Here is a 26,861-nt window from a genome sequence, read left to right as displayed (position 1 = left end):
GCTGACACTATGCCGCTCAATCAACCAGCAAGACGGTAAGGTGAGCAGCGTAAGTGTGTGATTAATATTCTGATGCTGGGGTTCTAGGTTTGATGGGGTGATTGATTGGATCCCCTCTTCTTCTTTCACAATATGATTTTTTTCTTGCTTACTGGGATCATAATGACAAACATTGGCTGGGCAAGTCAGGTAAAGGAAGCAGTGTGTCATATGGCTTGATAGGCAAGATGTCAATGGAACATAGTAGTAGTGTTGTACCATTATAGCTTTTGGAAGAAGTAGATTGATTACCATTGCAAGCTTTTGAAACAGGTCAGGACTGACCATAACCATGCCTGAAGAAGAGAAATCAGCTATTTCTAAGGCTGGTTGTCTTCTCACTAAACCACTAGAGGGTATTGTTTTAACTCCACATTTTCCTTTAAGAAACATACAATGCCCTAATGACAGGTTTGTTAAGGTAGCAAAAGAGACAGGCACCATGCTAGGATTTATGAAAAGAAGTGTAAATAACATGCCCCCCTATATTCCTCAAAGCTTCTCTTTTTGCTTCATCTGTCAATGCTGGTTTCCTGGCTTTTATGATGAACCTTTGGTACCAATACTCTTCGTGTCCCTCACCTTAACACTGAAGACAAAAACCTAACCTAAAGCTTAACCTCCTAAGCCCAACCCTAACATTAACCTAATCCAAATGCCCCTAACCCTAAACTAGTGCCTAACACTAACCTTAAATCCTAAATCACTAGGTTAACCTTCTCAAATCCAAACTAACCGTACCATTGTGGACAGTATCTGCCTTTGTGTGTCGGGACTGGCACTTGAACTACCTGCTCTCTGCACTAACAACATGCAGCATCGGGTTCTTACCACTAAAATGATCTAATGTGGTACAGTTATAATGATGTAAGTACAAACATTCGGACCTCCCAATACTTTCATATTTCAACATTCCCTATTTTGTATTTTGCTCTGGGCATTGAAGTTCATGAATCTTTTAGGGTCCACTCCAACACACTCCTATATAAATTTTATTTTCCCAGACAGCGTAAAAATCTTAAAATTTTTGTAAGACAAATGCAAGTTTCTTTACCTTGAATTCTTTCAAAACAGTCTCATCCTAGGCACTGCCAATGATACATATACACAGTTTGAGTTCATCACAGCCTAAAACTAATTTCTCCAGCATTTGTGGCAGAATGGGAAGCCAATTATGTTCCCCTTTGGGTGATGAAACATAGATATGATAGTTTCCACTAACATGTCTTGCTTTTAGAATTCATCGCCATGTGGTACTTAGTATTGGCTAGAATTGCCAAATTCTGTCCAGAATATTCCTCAGCGTGCTTTTGAGGATGCCCAGAACCTGAAACTTTCATACATACCTGGTGGCATTGGTTGGTTGTGCATTATCTTGGGTTACCTACCACAACCCAGACCCCAGTGAAACTTTACTCAACAAGAAACTGCACAACATCTGCTCCCATCATTTTAACTTTTTTTTATATAGCAATTAAGCAAATATAGCCAAATATTGAAAAAATCCCAACCTTGAATTTCCACAAAGTTAAGTCCCTGGAATACTAAAATATGGTGGCAAAACTGCTGGATAGAATGACTAATTTCAAAAAAATTTAGACCACTTTACACAAGCGCTTTCTCCCACCTACCTTTGGCAGGCACCTCCTAAAACTATGAGATGAGAGTCGTACACGACTTACCTAACCACCTCCCCCCAGTGGGCCATGAGTAATGGTTGAGCTGTGTAACTTGAAAGTTAGTATGCTGCACAGAAAAAAGGCCACAAGCAACTAAATGTTGGACTGAAATGATGTATTATGGCAATGCAGTTAAACAATACATGAATTAACAAACAGGCAATTGAATGGGTTTAAAGTTACCATACTAGAGGATGCAAAGGCTGTTCCATAATAAAGAAATAAGCTGAACTGTAAATAGGCATTAACTAACCCAAAGAACGTCTTTGTGTGTACACTGTAGTGATACCTACTGCTTATTATGAAATGTTAAGCCGGCTGACATTGAGGCCATTCTCTTAGGTGGGGCACATTAAGTTGTCACTTTAGGGCTATACAATGGATAGCTGATGGGTTGCTAGGTAAACCACAGTCTCTATAGGTATTCACTGTTTGCAGAAAAGGATTAAGCTAGGTAGTTCTGCTCACCACTCCCAGCATACAACAGACCATGTTCCATATGCTTGAGGGTCAGTTTCCCCAGAAGTCTCAGTTCTCATGAAAAGGTCCTCCCAATCATGTCTGCATGATCAGGTCCTCATGCGGAAACGAGTCTCCCCAGCTCTAGTCCCAGGACACAGGTACTCTCTGTGGCTCAGCCTTCTAACTTGTCTCACTGGTGGGCACTGGCATGTCCAAGAGCACGCTCTGCTTTCCCCTGGTCAAAGACTCAAATCTCTCTAGAATTACCCAGGAAAAGTCCTGTATCTCCTCCTCTATTGTGAAAGTCATGAAGTCCACAGCTCCATCACCCTCCATTGACTTGTATAGTGCAGCGCCCCTTTAAGGACTACATTTCCCAGAATCCTTAGTTGCTAGTCCCAGTTGCTTCCCAGCCTCCCTGGTGCTCTGATTGGTCTCTGTTGCTGCTTGCCAGGAGGGAGGGAGCAGGAACGAGCGGAGATCACACAGCCAGCTCTGGCACAGTGCAACAGCAGCAGGGAAGCTAAGAAAGAGAGGAACACAGACCACTCCTCCAGCTGCTCTGTAACAGCTCACAATGGCAGGGGAGGAGGAAACAACACACAGCAAGCAGCGGCGATGAGAGGATAGCAGGCACAGGAACACACACAGCAACTGGGTCACTGTTCATAGTGGTGGGGTGCGAGCACACAGTCGGTGGCAGCATCCGGCTACACACTGTACTGTATTACTTTGAAATTGAGCATTAACGCACTTGACCTAGCAACGTGTATATTCTACATTTTAGAGCCCTGTAAAAATCTCTCGGAAAGAAAAGAAAAAAAATGAACACTCAGGTGTAAACTGCCACAGATACAATACTGTCAATGAGCTTAGTCCCCCTAAGAAAAGAAGTGTGTTACATGGCAGGTACATTACAGTATATGGAAATAGGAAAGAAAAAGCCTGAAAATAGAAAAACAAATGCAGCTACCATTTCTATGGTCTGGTAATATTGAAAGAACTGAAATACAATGAATGAAAGGGGCAGGCCAAGGACAGTAAGGCTGGAGAGGAAAAAGCAGATGATGCTGCAACCAAGAAATGAAGCAGGAACTGTTTGACTTGATTTAACTTCTAATGCACATTGTGAGAAACCCACAGTGTGCAGTAAATCAGTTAGTCATTTCAGTAAAGACGATATTTCAGCTTTAATTCTATATATATGAGTACAATTAATAAACAATGATGTGTTAATACATGCTTTTATTCTCAGGTATGTTAGAAGCTAATCTTTTCTTTTTATCAGATAACAAATTCCTATGTCCTAATTTTCAGAATTTCCCACAAAGATTCATCCCCCTAGACAATGTGCATTTTTTACAGACAGAATAGGTCAATGTGGGGCACATGATCAGAGCTACAAACAAAAGTAATGGAATAAGGTGAGCAATTATATAGGTGGAAATGATATTTTGATTATGCTGTACATGTTCTCGGAAACTTACCCAAAGGCAGAATCACGCTTTAACAATTTAAAATGAATGACAAAAGTCCAGCAAGGTTTAATTCATTTTTAATGTGAAAACGGAGGAATCACCTGGGGAGGAGGCCTATTTTATTCCAATCATTGCGTAAAAGTAAAATGACCCATAAGAAAGTCTGATTTTCAGCTAAACAGTTGAGTTGTAATGATCCCCACACACTGCTCTTGCACATCAATTATGATAATCATAATCACGGTCATTAAGCTGAACGTTCATTATTATGGGGATGCTGGTGACAGCAGATTCAATCACCGGGCGCAATGGGCAGGCAGTCACGGGCCCACCCAAGTTTTCCCGCATACAGCGTTGTGCTACATTAAATCTATGATGTGTTCCACATCCCACTCTATTCCAGATGGTAAAGGTCAACTTTATGTTCTGTGCAATATGCTTAGGCTCTCGAAATGAAATCTTTGGAGCTCTGGATATTTGTATGCGTTGTGTATCATAAAATAAGCCTTGTATACAGCCTACAAACTCATGCATATAATTAAATGGAACTGGGTCCTTCAAACTCATTTCATGAAAGCTGAAAGTCTAAACTACAACTTTCAAAACTTCAGTCAACCATATTTACATTAAACGCACATGAAAGAAAATGTTTGTTGGCTGATAACGATTGCATTGGAAGCTATCGTATGTCTATGGGCAGTCCACGATCTCCGCAATCGATAGTCAGGAAAGGACTAACACCAGAACTAATACCTGAACCTAAGCCTAGCCTAGTCCCTTACACTGACCTTAACCCCTAACATTACATTAACCCCTTCAAAGGCTAAGCCAATACTAACATTGCTATTTCTATAAATATCTGTCATCTTTTGCTGGAACAGACGCTTAAACCACCTGCTCTCTGAACCAATACCAGGTTCTTGGTACTGAAATTAACTGATTTTGGCACAACTGTAAAAATTTAGGAATAGACATTCCGGTAAGAGCTTTGTAACTGTCAGCATGAGGAGAAAAAATAGCCAATTACCAGCTCTGTGTTCAGCTGTCATTAGCTGACAGCTGATCACGTGGTAAGGGGTCAGGATCAGCCCCTTACTCCGATCTATGATCAGCCGAGTCTCCTTGACTTGCCGACAACAGAGTGCACAGTGCATGCACCGCAGGCGGTGTGCTGGCCGCTCGAGCACGGGAGGACATCTGCGGCAATTTAGGCCCGCACTGTGGCACGAGCAGTAAGGGGTTAATAAACCAAATAAGTCTACTCAGAAAGTGTAGCACCCTCTTCTTCATGGCGAAAACGGTTTTGCCTCTGATAGCACCCAGTGTAAAAAAACAGGCTGCACATTGCTAATGCCAATTATGGGCCTTGGTGCCCCTAAAAATAGCTGTCCAGAGGTAATTTTTGCCAAGTGAGGGTATTTACTTTTATGTACCATATGTTCAATATTATTACACTTGTCTTGTGAGTCTTATTCATAGAAAATGAAGTGTGACTTTGTGCTGTGCATGTTCCACCATCACACAACAAGAATGCATAAGATACAAAGTAAAGCTGGGTATCTGGGACTTTTAGGACACAAATGGTAACCAAAAAAAAGGTATATACAATACCACAGTAAATGTTATAGTTACAATCATAAAAGTATGTATAAAAGATTACTTGACTGGTCTAATGCAGAATTTCATTTATGTCTCATCAGTATATTTATCCTAATATACAGACGCATCTCAAAAAATTAGAATATCATCAAAAAGTTCATTTATTTCAGTAATTCAATTCAAAAAGTGAAACTCATGTATTACATAGATTAATTTCACACAGGGTGATATATTTCTAGCATTTCTTTATTTTAATATTGATGATGAAAGCTTACAGCTAGTGAAAATCCAAACTTCAGTATCTCAGAAAATTTCAATATTGTGAAAAAGTTTAATATTGTAGAATTATGGTGTCACACTCAGCTAATTAACTCAAAACACCAGGTTTCCTGAGCCTTTAAATGGTCTCTCAGTCTAGTTCAGTAGGTTACAAAATCATGGGGAAGACTCCTGACTTGACAATTTTCCAGGAGACCGTCACCCTCCACAAAGAAAGTAAGTCACAAAAGGTCATTCCTAAAGAATCTGGCCATTCACAGAGTGCTGTAGCCAAGCATATTAATGGCCAGTTGAGTGTAAGGAAAAAGTATGGTAGAAAAAGGTTCACAAGCAACAGGGATAACCACAGCCTTGAGAAGATTGTGAAGCAAAGGCCATCCACGAATTTGGGGGAGATTCACAAGGAGTGGACTATGGCTTATGTCAGTGCTTCAAGAGCCACTGTACAAAGATGAATCCAGGACATGAGCTACAGCCGTCACATTCCTTGTATGAAGCCCCTCCTGAACCAGAGACAACATCAGAAGTGTCTTATCTGGGCTAAGGAGAAAAAGGACTTGACTGTTGCTCTGTGGTCCAAAGTCCTCTTTTCAGATGAAAGTACATTTTGCATTTCATTTGGAAATAAAGAACCCAGAGTCTGGAGGAAGAGTGGTGAGGCACAGAATCCAAGTTGCATGAGGTGTAGTGTTAAGTTTCCACAGTGAGGATTTGGGGAACCATGTCATCTGCTGGTGTTGATCCACTGTGTTTTATCAAGTCCAAAGTCAGCACACAGCCCTCTACCAGGAAATTCTAGAGAACTTCATGCTTCTGTCTGCTTACCAGCTTTATGGAGATGCTGATTTCATTTTTCAGCAGGACTTGGCACTTTTTCACACTGCCAAAAATACCAATAGCTGGTTTAATGGTCATGGTATCACTGTGCTTGATTGGCCAGCAAACTTGCCTGGCCTAAACCCCATAGAGAATCTGTGGGTTATTGTCAAGAGAAAGATGAGGGACATGCAGAAGACCTGAAGGCCGCTATCAAAGCAACATGGGCTTCCAAAACACCTCAGCAGTGTCACAGGCTGATCGCCTCCATGCCACGCCGCATTGATACAGTAATTCATGAAAAAGGAGCCTGACTAAGTATTAAGTGCATACTATACTGTACGTGGACATACTTTTCAGTAAGCCAACATTTCTGTATTAAAAATCCTTTTTTTTTTATTGGTCTTATGTAATATTCTAATTTTCTGAGATATAGAATTTGGGGTTTTTACTAACTGTAAGCCATAATCATCAAAATTAAAATAAATGCTTTAAATGTATCACTCTGTGTGTAATGAATGTATATAATATATGAGTTTCACTTTTTGAATGGAATTTTGAATTGAATTACTGAAATAAATTAACTTCTTGATGATATTACATTTTTTTGAGATGCACATGTATACTGAATAATGATATAGTGATGTCCATAGCAGTTGTCAGAGAACAGAGCCCAACATGTTTGGAGCAGGTCTTCATCAGGGGTATACTGACATTAGTATCTGTATGCTCTTGATGAAGACCCTTTGGACTCCCTTTCGTTTTGAAGCCTCATTTCTGAAGCGTCTTGGCATTTACTTATCCTATCTCTTATTCTACCTTTCATGGACATCCACAACATTTCCCATGCATGCCCAGACCAATAAAGCCAAGCCTTGTATTAAATTCAAGGTTGTCATAGTGCAGACTTCCTCCACGGTGCATATACAGCACTGGGTTCCCAAATCCCACAACATTCTAGTCACATGGGTTTTCAGGATGTAAACAAAGAATTGTGAGAGCAAGCGCCTATGTCAGAGACAGATGAGGAAATCATCACAGTAGTGTGTTTTGAATATCTCTGCACAGCCAGGATGTGAGTGTGAATGGGCATGCAATTTATGACAGAAATAACAACATCTATATCTCGTGAATTGAACAGCTTTAGAGAATTTGTATGCTATCAACATGTATAATGTATAATTAAATTACGGATGAGGACAAGTTATAATGTTGACTTTCCACCCACTTAAAGCGGGAGTCCACAGGGACTCCGCATTTATTTATTTTTTTAAAAGCCAGCAGCTACAAATACTGCAGCTGCTGACTTTTAAAATAGTGACACTTACCTGTCCAGCGCGCCCGCGATGTCGGTACCCGAAGCCGATCTCTAGATCGTCTGTAAGGTGCTGCCGCCGCCATCTTGGGTATGGGAATCAGGAAATGGAGCCTTTCGGCTTCATTTCCCGGTTCCCTACTGCGCATGCGCGAATCGCGCTGCGCAATAAGGACGGTCCCCGCTGCCTCTGGGATCTGTGTGTTTCCCAGCAGGCAGCGGGGCACTTGCGGAAAGGGGCGGGCACTTGCGGAAAGGGGCGTAATCTATGCCCCTTTCCGCAGAGAGTTATCCCGGAAGTGGGTGCAGAATACCTGTACTGTACAGGTATCTGCACCCCCCTCCCCCCTGAAAGGTGCCAATTGTGGCGCCGGAGGGGGGGGGGGGTTCCGATGAGCGGAGGTCCACTTTAGGGTGGACCTCCACTTTAAATTCAATCTTTCATGTGCTACAACACACTTGAAATATAAACACATAGAAAGGTTTTTGTTTTTTTTTACCTTTTTTGTTACCCATGTGTTTGGATCCTCATCACGAAAATGTTGACTGCCATATGGGATCCTCTTGTATTCAGTGGATGTGTGAATTAATGGTTCATAGGGTTTCTTTTTTTGAAAACTGGCAAATGGAGCAAATCTGAAATAAAATAGAAAATGAATGAATGAATGGATGGATGGATGGATGGATGGATGGATGGATGAATAGGATCTCTACAGAGACACTTAATAATTTACTATGTACACTATATGGCCAAGAGTTTGCAGTCAACTGAAAATCATACCTACCTATATAGCAGAAAGTATGCGGGCATCCCTCCAAACTATTGCATTCAGATGTTTCCAGTGAAGTGTACTATTAACACACATTTTGAGTTTTTAATGGCAAAAGCTACTTAAAAGTCATTTTTGATGGGTGTTTCGCTTGCATTACTGTACACAAAATTATTTAATAAACAGATGTACATCAGACAGTTCAATCTAAAGCATTGATAAATAGCTGATGTGCTACAATGCAAACTAGCCAATTAAAAAATAAATAAATAAAATAAATGTAAAAAAGGAGAAGTGCACCCTGGCTCCAAACACCACAAATGGCAAATTAGAAAAAAAAAGCATGAGCTAGGAATACTACTCCAAAATTCATCAACATATACATAGAAAAAAATCCAAAATGACAAATGTATAAAGTATATGACTTTATTCACTGATTGACAGCCCATAGATTGGTCGTTTTTTTTCACCTGTTGGTTTAATGAAAAAAACTGCTTGATTACCCCATCCACACACTCAATGTGGATGGGGGAATCCTCCTTGCTGCGCTATTGTATTCTGACAGCGGAAAGACTTCCTCAGTGTCAGAATACACTGATCAGCACTGCTGGCTAAAGCTGGTAGCGCTGATCGAGTGGGCAAAATCGGTAAATCGACTTCTATACGACCAGCCTACCCATACATGTATCTAAATTCTGCCAGTCCCTGCGGAAGGAGGCAAATTTTGATACATATATGACCTGCTTAATGTAAACTCCCAGCAAAATCTAAAAAGATTTAGAAAACAAACAAACCTGCATTAGTCATGTACCACTTTGACCACTCTCATTAGATAAGTAAACTAGAGTTCCAAAGATGGATACCAGAGCGGTGAAGTAAAATATGTAATACTGTATATGTAAGTATATCTCAAATAGCCTATTAGAACAGTACATCCAAACTTTGGAGATGGCTACAGTCTAGGATCCATGCACAAAGTCCTCACCAAACAGATACAAGGCCAATAAGTGCTTAAGTGCTTAGAGGGAGTAAACAGCCTATCAGGATGCTTTCAATTTGGAAAAGCAGATGTACAAGGTAAGTCCTTGCGGTCTTAGATGTTTTAAATGACCCAAGACTGGACAGCACTGGTAGAAGCAACAGGCTGATACTTTAGATTCAGAGTGGTGTGCACTGCATCCATAAGAGCAGAAACTTTCTTTTAACTTGGGAGTGATAGCAGAAAACTGAAACTTCTAAGGGTTAAGTCCATCAGTCAAGGACTGGAATGACTTAGAATCAGACAGAGTTACCCTGGCTGATGGCTTGGAAGCCGCTAAAGCCATGGGCAACTCAGATATAGAACCTGCAGGAAAGAGCTTGGAAGCCAACTTTTTGGGTTGAGCCACACCAATGGAGCCACAGAGGACTCCCAGAAAGAAACAGACTCAGAGGATCACATGATTCTAGGCTGCAGACATCGTTACAACGATTAGCAGAATGTGACTTATAGGCACCTGGTACAGTGCGACTGTCCCACCCTTGAGTCTGGAATCGGACATGTTGCCACTGCCTGGTGGTAAGTCAGTGTATAAACTCAGAGTAAGAGGCAAGGTCTCAGGTACCCAGACAGTTGGTAGCAAGTGAGGTGTAGCTGGCCGGAGGTGACCAAACTCACTGTAAGCAGACAGCAGGAATGGATTGAAGATTCACAGGGCTCTTTGCAAGTGGGGGAAGAAGCAGGGTGATTCTCACCGCTGAATGGCATGAAAGAGAGCTCAGAGAGGATGTGTGGGACACTCCTCTCAGCGGATGACATCACTGCTCAGTTCCGCAGCATTAGAAAATAAAGGCATCAACCTATCCAAGTACTTGAGTTAGCTCAAAGACCTAGTCATTGGGTGAGTCTTCAGAGACAGGGCTAACTCTGAGGCAATATAAGTGGCTCTGGACCTGGAAAACTCAGGTAGCTAACATTTGCTAGAAAGAAGTCTAGGAAACCTTCCAGGGTATCCCTGAAACATCTATTCCAGCATGGTACAGGTACAATACTCCAAAATCCATGCTGATGTCTACTGTTCCGGAGAGTAGCAATAGAAGAGACAAAGTTCCAGGAGAAATGTGGAGCAGAGTCTTGATTAATTGAAAAAAGAAGAAAAAAGAATGCTAGCAAAAAAAAAAAAAAAATAGATTTTATACTACAGAGCAAAAAATACATCCATCCTCTGAGGACACTAGCAAAAACTGAAGCATGCTGGTAATAGGAAGGGTTCTCCTAGACTTGGCTACAGTTTTAGTTTGTTAGTAACCAGTTCTCTTGTAGGCGGCAGTATAACTTACTTCCTGTACTCCTAATTTTTTGTTAACAAAATCACACATCATATGTGTGTTTGTGAATAGGATAATTAATTGTGCATACGTGTGTATGTGTGTGTATGAGTGTATATATACACAGTATATATATTTAAAGAGACATGTTTAAAAGTTTTAGAGCATATTTCATTTAGAAGCTAAAAATTCCACAATTAAACCTAGTTCATTTAGCCTTAAATTATACAACAGCGCGGAAGCATGTAAACCCTCGCGGGATCGGCAGCTCTCATACAAGACAGATTACGGTGCTTGCAATGCTAATTTGCACATGGGATGGACATCAGTGAAAAAAATTAATGTGGCCCCAATGTCCCTGAGTATACAGAAGAGCTGCTGTGAGCCGGCTGCTGCACTTACAATTTTTATCACTTCTCAATTGCATTTTAATAGTACATTTTTCTTGTGTGTCGACATGAAAGAAAATTTGCCATCTCTCGGGATGCTATGGCTGAAGAGCTGTGGCAGGCAACAGAGGAATCAAGCTTAAACATTGACGTTATGGGGAGCTAAGTGACATTGTATGGCAAGGGGAAGACGGCGCCTGTACTTATCATATCCTTTTGTTAGTATTCTAAATGACATACTTAACAGAAATATATTTATTTACCTGTTATTAAAACTAAGGTGTGACAGGTCCACAGGATATATGTAAACAGTTGCTAGTGAGAACATTGCAGGCAGGTGTATACAGTGTATATATATATATATATATATATATATATATATATATATATATATATGTGTGTGTGTGTGTGTGTGTATATATAGTGTGTATATATATATATATATATATATATATATATATATATATATGCTTTCAGAAAAATACGTGTTAATAGTTTATAGTTCATTTTTATCAATTAACAAAATGGAAAGTAAATGAACAGAAGAGAAATCCAAATCAAATCTATATTTGTTGTGACCACCCTTTTTTCTTCAAAACAGCATCAATTCTTTTAGGTAAACTTGCAAACAGTTTTTGAAGGAACTCAGCAGGTAGGTTGTTCTAAACATCCTGGAGAACTAACCACAGATCTTCCTTGGATGTAGGCTGCCTTCTGGCTCTTCATGTAATCCCAGACAGACTGCCTGATGTTGAGATCAGGGCTCTGTGGAGCCAAACCATCACTGCCAGGACTCCTTGTTCTTCTTTAGGCTCCATGCACACTGGCATAAAAATCCCCGCTCCTACAGGAGTTTTGTGTTTTGCCTGTAGAAGCAGCTCAGTGTTATCCTATGTGTCCATGCACATTAGGACGATTACAGGCATAGTTTAAGCTCAACATTTCGAGGCAGAACAAAAAAAAACTTCTGGTTTGCGTTTCTGATTGAGGCTTTCTGGCAGAAAGAAAATGCAAAACTCTCCTAAACTTGTCTAAACTATGTACAAAAAAAAAACGTTCTGTATGAGCATTTTTTCGGCCAAGGGAACTGTTGTTTTTTTAAGCTCTGTGTGCATAGAGCCTTACGCTAAAGATAGTTTTCAATGACATTGTCTGAATGTTTGGGGTGGCTGCTCTGCCATAGAATAAATGTGGGGCAATCACATGCTTCCCTGATGGTTCCTGTGTTTTCATGCATAGGACCAGGGCTGGTGCAAGGATTTTTGACACCCTAGGTGAAACCTCATTTTGCCGCTCCCCGCCCATTGGCTCTGCCCTTCACTGGGATTTTTGCAGTGCCACTCCACCTATTTCTTCAGCCGTGATCCACAGGCCCATACCTGCGCCTCTGGACCTGGCCTGAAGACAAATAGGGGTGGCACCGGCTCGCTTCGTCACACCAGCCATGGACAGGTTAGTGTAGTATATAGACAGGCTAGGATACTCTGTTTCCCCGAAAATAAGACCTAGTGTGATTGTCGGTGATGGCTGCAATATAAGCCCTACCCCCCAAATAAGCCCTAGTTAAAGTCCTTGTAGGTCTTATTTTCAGGGTAGGGCTTATATTGCAGCCATCACCGACAATCTCGCTAGGTCTTATTTTCAGGGAAACAGGGTAGTATATGGACAGGCTGGGTAGTACATGGACAGGCTACGGTAGAACATGGGCAGGCTAGCCCCCCCAACACATCAGTTCCTCTCTGTACCCCCAACCTCCCTGCACATCTGTTCCCCTCTGTATCCCACCCCCAACACACACACATCAGTTCCTCTCTGTGCCTCCCCAACCTCCACCCTGCACATCTGTTCCCCTCTGTACCCCCCCACCACACACATAAGTTCCTCTCTGTACCCCCCCTGCACATCTGTTCCCCTCTGTACCCCCCCACACACATTCGTTCCTCTCTGTACCCCCCTGCACATCTGTTCCCCTCTGTACCCCCACCCCCACACATCAGTTCCTCTCTGTACCCCCCCACACACACACATCAGTTCCTATCTGTACCCCCTGTACATCTGTTCCCCTCTGTACCCCCCACACACAAATAAGTTCCTCTCTGTACCACCCCTGCACATCTGTTCCCCTCTGTACCCCCCCCACACACATTAGTTCCTCTCTGTACCCCCCTGCACATCTGTTCCCCTCTGTACCCCCACCCCCACACATCAGTTCCTCTCTGTACCCCCCCACACACACACACATCAGTTCCTCTCTGTGCCCCCCCCCCCCCACTCACACACACATCAGTTGCTCTCTGTACCCCCCCTCCCCCCCCTGCACATCTGTTCCCCTCTGTAAACCTTGCTACAAGCTCCCGGAACAGCCCAGTTGAGTGGCCACAGGCTCCAGGAACAGCCCGGGTGAGTGGCCACAGGCTCCAGGACAGCCCTGCTGGGCGGCCGTGAAAGGGTTGGGAGAGCAGCGTGGGCTCCAGGAACAGCCTCACGCTCCAGGAACAGCCCACCTAGGCACTGCAGGCTCCAGGGACAGCCAAGCTGGGTGGCCACAGACTCAAGAAACAGCCCAGCTTTGTGGCAGCAGGCTCCAGGAACAGCTGGGAGAGCGGCGCAGGCTCCAGGGACAGCCCCACCTCCTGTTCACAGCAAAGCCGACACTAATCTCTGAGCTGCTCTTGCAAAAAAAACACTGCCCAAAGCTCCCAGCAGCCCCAGGGCAGGCAGCCTACCGGGAAATTTCCCATTATCCAGGTAAGTCAGTCCGGCTCTGAATAAGTGAAATTAAAAACAGCCCTGTTGGGCAGCCACAGGCTCCAGGGACAGCCCTGCCGGGCAGCCATGAGGAGGCTGGTAGAGCAGCCCAGGCTCCAGGAACAGCCCAGCAGGGCAGCCACAGGCTCCATTAACAGCCCAGCTTGGCTGCCACAGGCTCTAGGAACAGCCCGGCTGGGCAGCCGCAGGTTCCAGGAACAGCTCAGCTGGGCTGCCACAGGCTCCAGGGACAGCCTGCTGGGGCTGGGAGAGCAGTGCAGGCTCCAGGGACAGCCCTGCATGCTGTTCACAGCAAAGCCGCTACTTCTCTCTTAGCTGTTCTTGTAAAAAAAAATCACAAAGCTTCCAGCTGACAGCAGCCCCAGGGCAGGCAGCCTGCCGGGAAATTTCCCGCTATCCCGGTAGGCCAGGCCAGCCCTGAATAAGTGAAATTGAATGTGAACATGCTCTACTCTTTTGGCAAATTAGGGTCAGATTCTAAAACATTGACATAATTATAAGTTTACCAAAAGAATTTGGTTGTGGGCATTAGCACTTTAAAGGCGGTTCTCCATTAGAATTAGATAGATAGATAGACAGATAGATAGATAGATAGATAGATAGATAGATAGATAGATAGATAGATAGATAGATAGATAGATAGATAGATAGATACAGGCCCATATTGGCCATAGGGCAAACCGGGCACTTGCCGGGGCTCCAAGTTCTTGCGGGGCAAAAGGCAGCTGGGCTGCTCTTTGAGACCGTGCCGCTCACCCAGCTTCTCCGCAGCTGCCAGTCAAGCGCTGAACGCTGGGGGGCCGCCGGGGGGTGGAAACATGAAGGGGGAGGATCTAGATGAGACACCTATGGCCCCAGCCGTATAGGTCAGCCGTTGGTGCCAGGGGGCATGACTGCGAAGGGGGGAGAGCAGACACCATGGAGACGAGTGGTAAGAGAAGCGGTAAGAGAAAATGTGAGTGCAGCCCCCCTGTAACCTGGATAGGAGGAGCAGTGGAGGCGGCTGCATATAGAACAATAATTATTTTCATCTTCCTCCTGCAGTCTCTGAATACCTGCGAGAGGTAGAGGAGAAGCAGGCATTCCGAGACTGCAGGAGGAAGATAGAGAGAATGATTCTTCTATATGCTGCCGCCCCTACCACTCCTCCTATATTGCATCTCTCTGCTGCTCCCCTGGGCTCTCCGCCATCCCCTGTGCTCTGCACATTGCCCCATGCTCTCTGCCACCACTCCTGTGCTCTCCACTTCCCCCCATGCTCTCTGTCCCCCCCCCCCCCGGACTCTCCGCCACCCCCCGGGCTCTCCACCTCCCCTCATGCTCTCTGCCACCCCCGAGCTCTCCACATTCCCCCAGGCTCCCTGCTGCCCCCCTGTGCTCTCCATCTCCCCATGCTCTCTGCCACCCCCCTGTGCTCTCCACATTCCCCCATGTTCTCTGCTGTCCTCCTGTGCTCTCAACCTCCCCCCATGCTCTCCACTTTCCCCCATGCTCTCAACCACCCCCCTGGGCTCTCCACCTCTCCCATGCTCTCTGCCACCTCCCACTGTGCTCTCCACATGCCCCCAGGCTCTCTTTTGCCCCCTGTTCTCTTCCTCTCCCCCCATGCTCTCCGCCAAACCCTGTGCTCTCCACATTTCCCATGTTCTCTGCTGCCCTCCCTGTGCTCTCCACCTCCCCCCATGCTCTCCACTTTTTCCCCATGCTCTCTGCTGCCCCCTGTGCTCTCCACATTCCCCTATGCTCTCCGCCACCCCCATGTTCTCCATCTCCCCCCATGCTCTCCGTCACCCCCCCCCTGCTCTCCACATTCCCTCAAGCTCTCTGCTGGCCCCCTGTACATCCACATTCCCCCATGCTTTCTGCTGCCCCCTGGGGTCTCCACCTCCCCCCATGCTCTCCACCACCTCCCCCTGTGTGCTCCACATTCCCCCAGGCTCTCTACTGCCCCCCTGTGCTCTGCACCTCCCCCCATGCTCTCCACATCTCCCCATGCTCTCCACTTCCCTATGCTCTCCACCAGCCCCCCGTGCTCTCCACATCCCCCCATGCTCTCCACATCCCTCCATGCTCTCCGCCGCAGCCCCCTGTGCTCTCCACATCATCCAATGCTCTCCACCGCCCTCCCTGTGCTCTTCACATCCCCCCATGCTCTCCACTGCCCCCCTGAGCTCTCCACCCCCCATGCTCTTTCTTGGTTCCCCCCGCCCCCCACACCTCTGCTGGGTTCCCCCCTCCCCCCTCCCGTTGGATCCGTCAGGGTGGAGACTTAACATTTTATGGGCTGCTCAATCCAAAATGCCCGGGCCTATTTTTTGTCCCAGCCTGTGCCTGGATAGATAGATAGATAGATAGATAGATAGATAGATAGATAGATAGATAGATAGATAGATAGATAGATAGATAGATAGATAGATAGATAGATAGATAGATTGTTTAATGCTGAAAGCTTGTGACAAATTTTGTAGCACAGAACCAAGCAAAGCTGCATAGTGACTGGACTATGTGTGGAGCGGCAGCTGCCTGCTGATGCTAAGACTTAGTTGCTTGCTGCAGAGAGAAGACAGTAGCAGCACCAGTGGCCAGGCGCCCTAGGCAGCAGTGCACCCTAGGCGACTGTCTAGTTTGCCTAGTGGAAGCACCGGCCCTGCATAGTAGTTGTGCTTTACTGTTAAGCTGGGCATAGATTCATCAAAATGTGACTGATACAGCAAGCACCGGACAAATTTCAATCTATGTGTGGCCTTCCCTGTTGGACAGAAGTTAACCATTAGATCAACTTCTGTCGAACGGACATGCTGGAAAAAGTATGTAGATCAGAGGCTGCAGCCTGCTGATCAGTGTATTATGACAAGAGCAGGAGTAACTGTCAGAATACAACGTCTCGGCTGGGGGATGAAGGAATCTGTTCGTCTATGTCCAGTTTTAGGCTAGCTTCATTGTGTGTTGTGTTGAGGTGCAATAAAAAAAAAATTAGAAGGGCACCCCAATGTCACTGCGTTGCAATGCATTTTGATGCACTGTGTTTATTAATTTCTGTAGGGACATTCTTTTTTCAAAGGACTTGGCTGCCATAACACAATGCAAATGAAAGTGCATAACAGAATGTACGAGTTTAAAGGTACCCTTACTGCCCCTAACTGCAGGTCTGCCAGTGCACATACACTGTCTGAAATCAATACATACTTTTCGTAGCCAATTGGTTTTATCTCTACAATGGTTCAGTAGGGATGTTGCTCAGACTTCCAAAGAAATATGAGAGCGAAAATTTCATTAATTCATATATGGAACAGCAAACATGTAAATATATAAAAGAAACATCAAAAACCACTTTAAGATAACAATGGTGGAATATCGGTCAATTCGTTGGGTCCTTTACAATATATTAGCCGACCAACAATTTCAAGTAGAGTGGCTACATTTTTATTTTATTTCAGCGATTCCTCACTTTTACAAATATACTACAGCATTTTGCAAAAGTGAGTACACCCCTCACATTTTTGGAAATATTTTATTATATCTTTTCATGTGACAACACTGAAGAAATGACACTTTGCTACAATGTAAAGTAGTGAGTGTACAGCTTGTATAGCAGTGTAAATTTGCTGTCCCTTCAAAATAACTCAGCACACAGCCATTAACGTCTAAACTGCTGGCAGCAAAAGTGAGTACACCCCTAAGTGAAAATGTCCAAATTGGGCCCAAAGTGTCAATATTTTGTGTGGCCACCATTATTTTCCAGCACTGCCTTAACCCTTTTGGGCATGGAGTTCACCAGAGCTTCACAGGTTTCCAGTGCTCCCCAGTGCCGGCAGCACTCAGGCAGCCCCAGACCATGACACTCCCACCACCATGCTCGACTGTAGGCAAGACACACTTGTCTTTGTACTCCTCACCTGGTTGCTGTCACACATGCTTGACACCATCTGAACCACCTGAACCAAATACCATATTTATCAGCGTATAACACGCGCCGGTGTATAACACGCACTCCAAGTTTAGGAGGGAATTTAAAAGAAAAAAACTTTTAGGAGGGAAGTTTAAGGAAAAAAACGTACATTTAAATGCCCATTAATGCAGCTTTGTCGGTGTAATTTGCAGCCTTGTCAGTCATTTGCAGCCTTGTCAGTGTCTTTTCGTTTAAAAATGGCACCGCCAAGATACAGAGTGGATGTCCTGTGTACCTCGGCGATGCTTGGTAGTTCTCGGCCGTTCTCGGCGGCTTTCAGTATTTTCATTCGCACTCGGCCGTTCTCGGCTATTTTCGGACATTCTCGGCTATTTTTCGCCAACACTCGGCCGTTCTCGGCAGCTTTCCGCTTTCCAAAAGCTGCTGAGAATGGCAGAGTGCGGCCAAATATAGCCAAGAACGGCCGAAGATAGCCGAGAACGGAAAATACAGCCGGAAAAAAGCCGCCGAGAACGACAGAAAAGGTTAGAGACGGTGGGGGATCGGCGTATAACACGCACTCCCGATTTCCCCCTGATTTTAAGGGGAAAAAAGTGCATGTTATACGCCGATAAATACGGTAAGTTTATCTTGGTCTAATTCGACCACAGGACATGGTTCCAGTAATCCATGTCCTTAGTCTGCTTGTCTTCAGCAAACTTTTTTACAGGCTTTCTTGTGCATCATCTTTACAAGAGGCTTCCTTCTGGGACGACAACCATGCAGACCAATTTGATGCAGTGTGCGGTGTATGGTCTGAGCACTGACAGGCTGACCCCCCACCCCTTCAACCTCTGTAGCAATGCTGGCAGCACTCATACATCTATTTCCCAAAGACAACCTCTGGATATGAACTGAGCAGGTGCACTCAACTTCTTTGGTTGACCATGGTGAGGCCTGTTCTAAGTGAAACCTGTCCAGTTAAATTGCAGTATGGTCTTGGCCACTGTGCTGCAGCTCAGTTTCAGGGTCTTGGCAATCTTCTTATAGGCTAGGCCATCTTTATGTAGAGCAATAATTATTTTTTTCAAATCCTCAGAGATTTCTTTGCCATGAGGTGCCATGTTGAACTTCCAGTGACCAGTAAGAGAGAGTGAAAGCGATAACACCAAATTTAACACACCTGCTCCCCATTCACCCCTGAGATCTTGTAACACTTAGGCCGCGTACACACGGGCGGACTGTTCGCCCAACCTTGTCCGCTGAACAGTGTTTGGGCGGACAGTCCACTCGTGTGTGGGCTTTCAGCGGACAGTTTCAGCGGACAGTTGGACGGACAAAGTCTTTCGGAAATTCCGAAAAACTGTCCGCTGAAACTGTGTTTGAGCGAACAGTCCGCCCGTGTGTGGGCCTGTCCGCTGTACTTTCGAAATGAGCGGACTGTTCCCTCTCGGAAAGTCCGCCCATTTCGAGCGCGTGTACAGGTAGGCGGGGCCCGCGAAGGAGACGTCGCGGGCTCCGCCGCCTGGAATGGGCTTAAAGGGGAACCCCAACGCCGAAAAAAATCGGCGTGGGGGTTCCCCCAAAGTCCACACCAGACCCTTGTCCGAGCACGCTACCCGGCCGGCCAGGAAAGGGGGGCGAGCGAGCGCGCCCCCCCTCCTGAGCCGTACCAGGCCGCGTGCCCTCAACATGGGGGGTGCCTTGGGGAAGGGGGGGCCGCGCGGCCCCCCCACCCCAAAGCACCTTGTCCCCATGTTGATGAGGACAAGGGCCTCTTCCCGACAACCCTGGCCGTTGGTTGTCGGGGTCTGCGGGCGGGGGGCTTATCGGAATCCGGGAGCCCCCTTTAAGAAGGGGGCCCCCGGATACCTGCCCCCCACCCTATGTGAATGAGTATGGGGTACAATGTACCCCTACCCATTCACCTGTGAAATAAAGTACAAAAAAAAACACAACACAGGGGAAAAAATATTTTATTGCACAGCTCCGGGGGTCTTCCGTCTTCGGGGGTCTTCTCGCCGGACTCCTCCGCTATGTGTGTAGCTCTTTTACTAGCGGAGGAGTCCGGCTTTCTTCCTCCCCGCCGCCGGCCTCTTCTCCCGACTTCGGGGGTCTTGTCCCCCTCTTCGGTTCTTCTGCCGGGCCACCGCGCCTTCTTGTAGCTCTTTTACAGGCGGTGGCCCGGTCTTCTGTCGCCGCTGCCTTCCGTTCTTCTGTCGCCGCCTTCGGTTCTTCTGCCGGGCCACCGCGCCTTCTTGTAGCTCTTTTACAGGCGGTGGCCCGGTCTTCTGTCGCCGCTGTCGCTGTCGCCGCCTTCCGTTCTTGTTCTTCTTCTTCTTCTCCAGGCGATGTTGACACGTCGCTCCCTCCGGCCGGAATGCCAGAGCCGCGCTGTGCGGTCACTTATATAGTGACAATGGGGCGGGGTCACATGGTATATGTCACATGGGTTGGTCACATGGGTTGATGTCACATGGGGACTATGACATCGTAAGGGGGCGGGGTCACCATGTGACCAACCCATGTGACATATACCATGTGACACCGCCCCATTGTCACTATATAAGTGGCAGCGGAGCGTGTCCCTGGCATTCCGGCCGGAGGGAGCGACGTGTCAACATCGCCTGGAGAAGAAGAAGAAGAACAAGAACGGAAGGCGGCGACAGCGACAGCGGCGACAGAAGACCGGGCCACCGCCTGTAAAAGAGCTACAAGAAGGCGCGGTGGCCCGGCAGAAGAACCGAAGGCGGCGACAGAAGAACGGAAGGCAGCGGCGACAGAAGACCGGGCCACCGCCTGTAAAAGAGCTACAAGAAGGCGCGGTGGCCCGGCAGAAGAACCGAAGAGGGGGACAAGACCCCCGAAGTCGGGAGAAGAGGCCGGCGGCGGGGAGGAAGAAAGCCGGACTCCTCCGCTAGTAAAAGAGCTACACACACATAGCGGAGGAGTCCGGCGAGAAGACCCCCGAAGACGGAAGACCCCCGGAGCTGTGCAATAAAATATTTTTTCCCCTGTGTTGTGTTTTTTTTTGTACTTTATTTCACAGGTGAATGGGTAGGGGTACATTGTACCCCATACTCATTCACATAGGGTGGGGGGCAGGTATCCGGGGGCCCCCTTCTTAAAGGGGGCTCCCGGATTCCGATAAGCCCCCCGCCCGCAGACCCCGACAACCAACGGCCAGGGTTGTCGGGAAGAGGCCCTTGTCCTCATCAACATGGGGACAAGGTGCTTTGGGGTGGGGGGGCCGCGCGGCCCCCCCTTCCCCAAGGCACCCCCCCATGTTGAGGGCACGCGGCCTGGTACGGCTCAGGAGGGGGGGCGCGCTCGCTCGCCCCCCTTTCCTGGCCGGCCGGGTAGCGTGCTCGGACAAGGGTCTGGTGTGGACTTTGGGGGAACCCCCACGCCGATTTTTTTCGGCGTTGGGGTTCCCCTTTAAGCCCATTCCAGGCGGCGGAGCCCGCGACGTCTCCTTCGCGGGCCCCGCCTACCTGTACACGCGCTCGAAATGGGCGGATTTGCCTCCGCCTTACGTGGGCGAGTCCGTTCATTTCAAAAGTTGAGCGGACTGTTTGGCAAACAGTTCGTTGAAACAGTCCGCTCGTGTGTGGGCAAGTCCGCTCATGCAAATTTTGAGCGGACTGTTTGACAAACTGTTTGCCGAACAAGGTTGGGCGAACAGTCCGCGCGTGTGTACGCGGCCTTACAAGTCATATGACACCAGGGAGGCAAAATGGATAATTGGGCCCAATTTGGACATTTTCACTTAGGGGTGTACTCACTTTTGTTGCCAGCGGTTTAGACATTAATGGCTGTGTGTTGAGTTATTTTGAGGGGACAGCAAATTTACACTGTTATACAAGCTGTACATTCATTGCTTTACATTGTAACAAAGTGTAATTTCTTCAGTGTTGTCACATGAAATGATATAATAAAATATTTACAAAAATGTGGGGTGTACTTTTCAGTTCAGAGTGCTCCTTTAACTGCTTAAGGACCGCCTCCTGCACATATACTTCGGCAGAATAGCATGGCTGGGCACAAGCACGTACCTGTACGTTGCTCTTTAAGTGCCCAGCCGTGGGTCGCAAGCGCGCCGCTGGCGACGCGCTCCTGACCCGTTCCTGAGCTCCGTGACCGTGGCCGCGGGACCAGCGATAGCCACTGGTGTCCCAGAATCGGGTCACAGAGCTGAAGAACGAGGCGAGGTAAGTGTAAACAATCCTCTCCCCATGCTTTCTATCAAGCCTGTGACTGATCGTCTGTTCCCTGTTATAGTGGTGTCAGATGCCAAGCCACGCCCCCTACAGTTCAAAAAAACACACACACACTTAACCCCTCCCCGCCCCTAGTGGTTAACTCGTTCACTGCCAGTGTCATTTACACAGCAATCAGTGCATTTAAATAGCACTGACTGCTATATAAATGACAATGGTCCCAAAAATGTGTCAAAAATGTCCGATGTGTCTGCCATAATGTAGCAGTCACAATAAAAATCGCTGATCGCCGCCATTACTAGTAAAAAAAAATATTAATAAAAATGCTATAAAACTATCGTCTATTTTGTAAACACTATAACTTTTGCACAAACCAATCAATAATCGCTAATTGTGATTTTTTTTACCAAAAATATGTAGAAGAATACGAATGTATAAGAATCGACCTAAACTGAGAAAAAAAAATGTTTTTTATATATTTTTGGGGGATATTTATTATAGCAAAAAGTAAAAAATCTTGCATTTTTTTTCAAAATTGTACCTCTATTTTTGTTTATAGCGCAAACAAAAAAACAAAAAACGCAGAGGTGATCAAATACCACCAAAAGAAAGCTCTATTTGTGGGAAAAAAAGGATGTCAATTTTGTTTGGGGGCCACATCGCACGACCACGCAATTGTCAGTTAAAGCGACGCAGTGGCGAATTGCAAAAAGGGGCCTGGTCCTTTGGATGCAAATTAGTCTGGGGCTTAAGTGGTTAAAGTAGATATAAATTGTATGATTTAAATGTCGTATGAGCTTTAACATGTTAAAATAATTCCACAACTTGGGTCCATTTTTTTAAAATTTGTACCCTTCTTTAAAAAAATATCTGGTGATCCTGCCATGAAGGTCCTTGTTCAGGCACTTCCTGTGATTGTGTGACAACTATCTCACAATTGTGCTTCTGTGTCGTCAACCTGTTACATACGACCCTCGTGGAGACTACAAGTGACTACATTGCGCAGAGGAATGATGTACAGCCAACGCTACACTGAATACATGCAGACAAGAAGTGGCTGAAAGAGGGTGAAGGAGATCAGCAGCACTGAGATGAAAATAAGGATGGAAAAGTATTAAAAAAAACATAATGAACATTGTTTATGATACACAGGGGGTGTATCAGCACCACTGAATATCAACCAGTTTTGAATTACATCTAGTTTAACCCTCAGCCAAGTTCTGCATATGTATTACATGTAATATATCACCAAATGAATTTATCATTCTAAAAGAGAGATTAAAATTGATCAGTCTCTGGAAGGAAAAATGATGACCTCTTTTTAACTAAATGAGAGGTTAAGAACACTTAGAACTTGTTAATTATACAAAGTCTTAATATTTCCATCCCAAGTGTTATAACGAACCATAACATCATTAGAAAAATTAAGCTGGAAAAATGAAGACAACGCTTTGTAAATATCCAGTGGAAATTGGCTAAAAAGGCAGCGTAATGCAGGATCAAAAGAGGGGAATGATCCTTAACAGTACCCTAGGGCACCCACTTCCACAGTATAATATTCACAGTAACTTACAGCTTGTATGGAGAATTTTCTATTAAATGGGGTTAGATTATTTGCCATTTTAACTTAAAAAGCGCTGTTCTGATTATAAAATTTTCTACAGCCTAATTAAAATGACTGGAACAGCCAGAAGAAGATTTTAAACAGCTATGGTGGACTTACAGCATAATCCAACTTTAAAGATTAACACGACTTTTAGTTTAAATCAGCTAAATATATTCCCGGTGCATCAAAATAAAAGGTGTGCAAAGTCTGAGGACTCAAGCCCACAGGCGTATCCACCAATAGAGTGTAGACAAAGGGGAGTGTAATAGCGTATAATAGAGTCCGAAGCCTGGGAACCCCTGGTGCTGTGTACAGCCTCCCATGGACATACTGTAAATGGCCGAAGATGGTGGTACTCGGCTCTATACTACTAGGTGTGTAAATGCAGGTCCAAAATGCAGCTAATTTGTGTTCGCTGCATGCACATCTGTGTGCATGCACTGTTTGTTATGTTGTATGGATGAATGTGCCCATGTGCATGAGCCCTTACAACTTATATTCTAAACAAAGCAGCCTGAGCCTGAGTTGGAAAGTCTGGCCCCTGCCAGTATGCTATAGAGAAGGTCAGGGCCGTCTTTAATATTGGATGGACCCTGGGCAAAAAAATTCTTGGGCCCCCCCCTTGCAATTTTGCTCTCCACCTGCTCTGAGACATACAATAAATTACAGCTAGACTTAAAATCAGTTTACTGTATCAGATCAGGCAGCAATTGTGATTGGTTGCTAGTGGTTACAGCATATCATTACTGCTTAATGACTGGTTGCTAGAGGTTACAGCACACATTACGACTCGCTGATAAGTTGATAGAGGTTACAGCAAATCATTTCTGCTTGTTAACTGGTTGCTAGAGATTACTGTAAAGTAATACTGCTCACCGATTGGTTGCTAGAAGTGACAGCACATCATCTCCTCACTGCAGGGGAGCATGATACACATATGAATGCCATGTTTATTTACATATCAATGCTGCCGGCCACATCTATTTACTTAGTAATGTTGCCACTATTTACATATGAATGCCGGTTATTTACATGTAAACACAGGGTCTGAAGGTGAGTCATCTGTACACAACAATAGGGCAGAGCTGGGCAGCATTAGTACCAGCATTTCACATTGAGATAACGGGACACAGAACAGGACTAAAACTTCAAGGGACAAGGGAATTTACACTGGGATAGTTGGCAAGTATGAGGCAGCTGCTTTGGGCCCTACAACAATGACAGGGCCCAGGGCAGATGCCCCTTTTGCCCTGCCTTAAAGATGGCCCTGGAGAAGGTGTGTAAGCAGTGGTCTCTTTCTCTGTGGCAAGGTCCAACATACCCTCTGCTGATTTACAGCTAGAGCTCCAATCAGTAGAGAGCATGAACTCTGGAGACCACAACTTTCACACGAAAAGAAAGAGTTCTCTGCAGCACACTGACAGGGGACTGGCTTTTCTATTTAGGTTGTGACTGTTTTCTAAAAGAAATGAACTGTAATGCCCGATTTACAATAGTGCCAGAGTTTACCACACCTCTGAAAAACATTCTGTGGTGGACTGCATTTCAGAGGTGATGGCTTGCAGTTTCTGCTGTCTCCTGAATGACTGTTTTTTCCTGATCCCAAGGGAGATACAATGTCACAACCGTCTGCAAAGGGGTTGCACGCGATTACGGCAAGGTCCCATTGACTTTAATAGGTGCGTTAAGCAAGCAGCATCGCCTACCAAATTTGACATGGCAAGTTAAATTTACCACACTGCAAATCGAAGCATTGTGGCCATGGCAATGTTTATGGACCTGACTGGCAACCATGTTATTTTATAGATAGGTGGTTGGGGGCCAGTAACAACGCAGAAGAAACACCTGTTTTTACAACCCCTTTATCACCCTTGTGACTTTGCACACCTTTTGTTTTGATGTCCTTGAAATGTGTTTAGCTGATTTAAACCAAAGAGTAAATTGGGCTTTAAAGTGGTTGTATACCCTCATTTGTCATTTTTACCTACAGGTAAGCCTATAATAAGGCAGGTAGCAGATAGGTAAAATTCCCTTTGCATGCAGCCGCTGACAATGCGATCTGAATGCCGGCTGAAGGTCCGGCAGCGTCTGCCGGACCTTGCCGGGAAGAAGACTCCCGAGTATACAACCGCTTTAAATTTCCCTTAAAAATGAATGTCCAGGTGGAGTTGGGAGGAGCGGGAGAATGGTTGAGAATTTTTTGGGGAAAGGAAAGTATTGCTTATCTGTTTATACTTTTTATATTAAATTTTCCTTTTTTTTTTGTTTTTAGGTAAGAGTAGGGAAAGGCTAAAAGCTCTGTCAGTTACTGCTCATGATTTTAGAACGGAGTGTTAATTAAGCTTATATACATATAGATGTGAGGATTCCCTGTCCACAAATATTTGGCCATATATATTTGGGCATGAATATATGTTAGTCAGTCAAATAACCAGAAGCCTTTTGGGGTCACGGAAACCTACAGGATTATATATATATATATATATATATATATATATATATATATATATATATATATATTATTATTATTTTAAACACAGTTACTGTTTTTCTGGAAAGAAAATGTTCCACTCACATGTCATCCTGAAAGCCCTTTGCCCACTCCTGACGTTTAATCTCCTCTCTTGCCTTTTCCACGGAAGTGAATGATGTGGCCACTCTCAGGGTTGGCTCCAGTGGCCTGTAACGCTGCTGTAGTACTTTGCCAACATCACGGAATGGCCCCTGATGGGTTCAATATTGTATTAACATTTTATTGTATTCAATTTGGACATAGCAGTATAACAGCATTTCTACATCAAAATAACAGAAATGAAATATAAACAGGGCAAATCTAAGTATTTCATAAGTATCTCACATTAGTATAGCAATTTAGGATGGAATTGTCATATTCATGCATAAGATCAGTCAAGACCAGTGGCGGCCACTCCATTAGGGGCACAGGGGCTACCCCCCAATCCATGTGCCCGGCCCCTAATCTACATGCAGGATGCATGGATTTTAATGGGATTTTTTTTAAGTACATGATTAGAGCCTGAGGCTCTAATTGGCTTCAAAAAAGGGTGGCCTCAGGGCGCAGAACACTGGGCCCTGAGCCCACCCTGTTGTGTGAAAATAGAGAATTAAATATTCGCTATTGTCTTCCTGCTTTTCCTCCCAGCCATCAGAAAGTCGGTCCTGGGACCCGATTGGCTAGGGAGTCTTAGGAGGGGAGTGGTGGCAGTTGAGAGAATAAGGGGGCCAG

General features: G+C 45.3%; 1 protein-coding gene across 1 annotated transcript in view; it reads right to left on the bottom strand.

Moving 5' to 3' along the window:
• SPATA17 (spermatogenesis associated 17) overlaps positions 1–26,861 on the bottom strand; it is a 247,512-nt gene that overhangs the window by 34,142 nt on the left and 186,509 nt on the right. Inside the window, exons 8-9 of the mRNA XM_077485778.1 lie at positions 26,193–26,341; positions 8,168–8,303 (exon numbers count right to left, since the gene is read on the bottom strand). Of these exons, the coding sequence (XP_077341904.1) occupies positions 8,168–8,303; positions 26,193–26,341 (285 nt within the window). The remainder of the gene's footprint in view (positions 1–8,167; positions 8,304–26,192; positions 26,342–26,861) is intronic.

Source organism: Lithobates pipiens, unplaced genomic scaffold (genome assembly GCF_037356315.1).
Source record: "Lithobates pipiens isolate NorthernLeopardFrog02 unplaced genomic scaffold, aLitPip1_a1.2 Scaffold_18, whole genome shotgun sequence".
NCBI lineage: Eukaryota > Metazoa > Chordata > Amphibia > Anura > Ranidae > Lithobates > Lithobates pipiens.
This window is presented reverse-complemented; position numbering and strand designations above follow the sequence as displayed.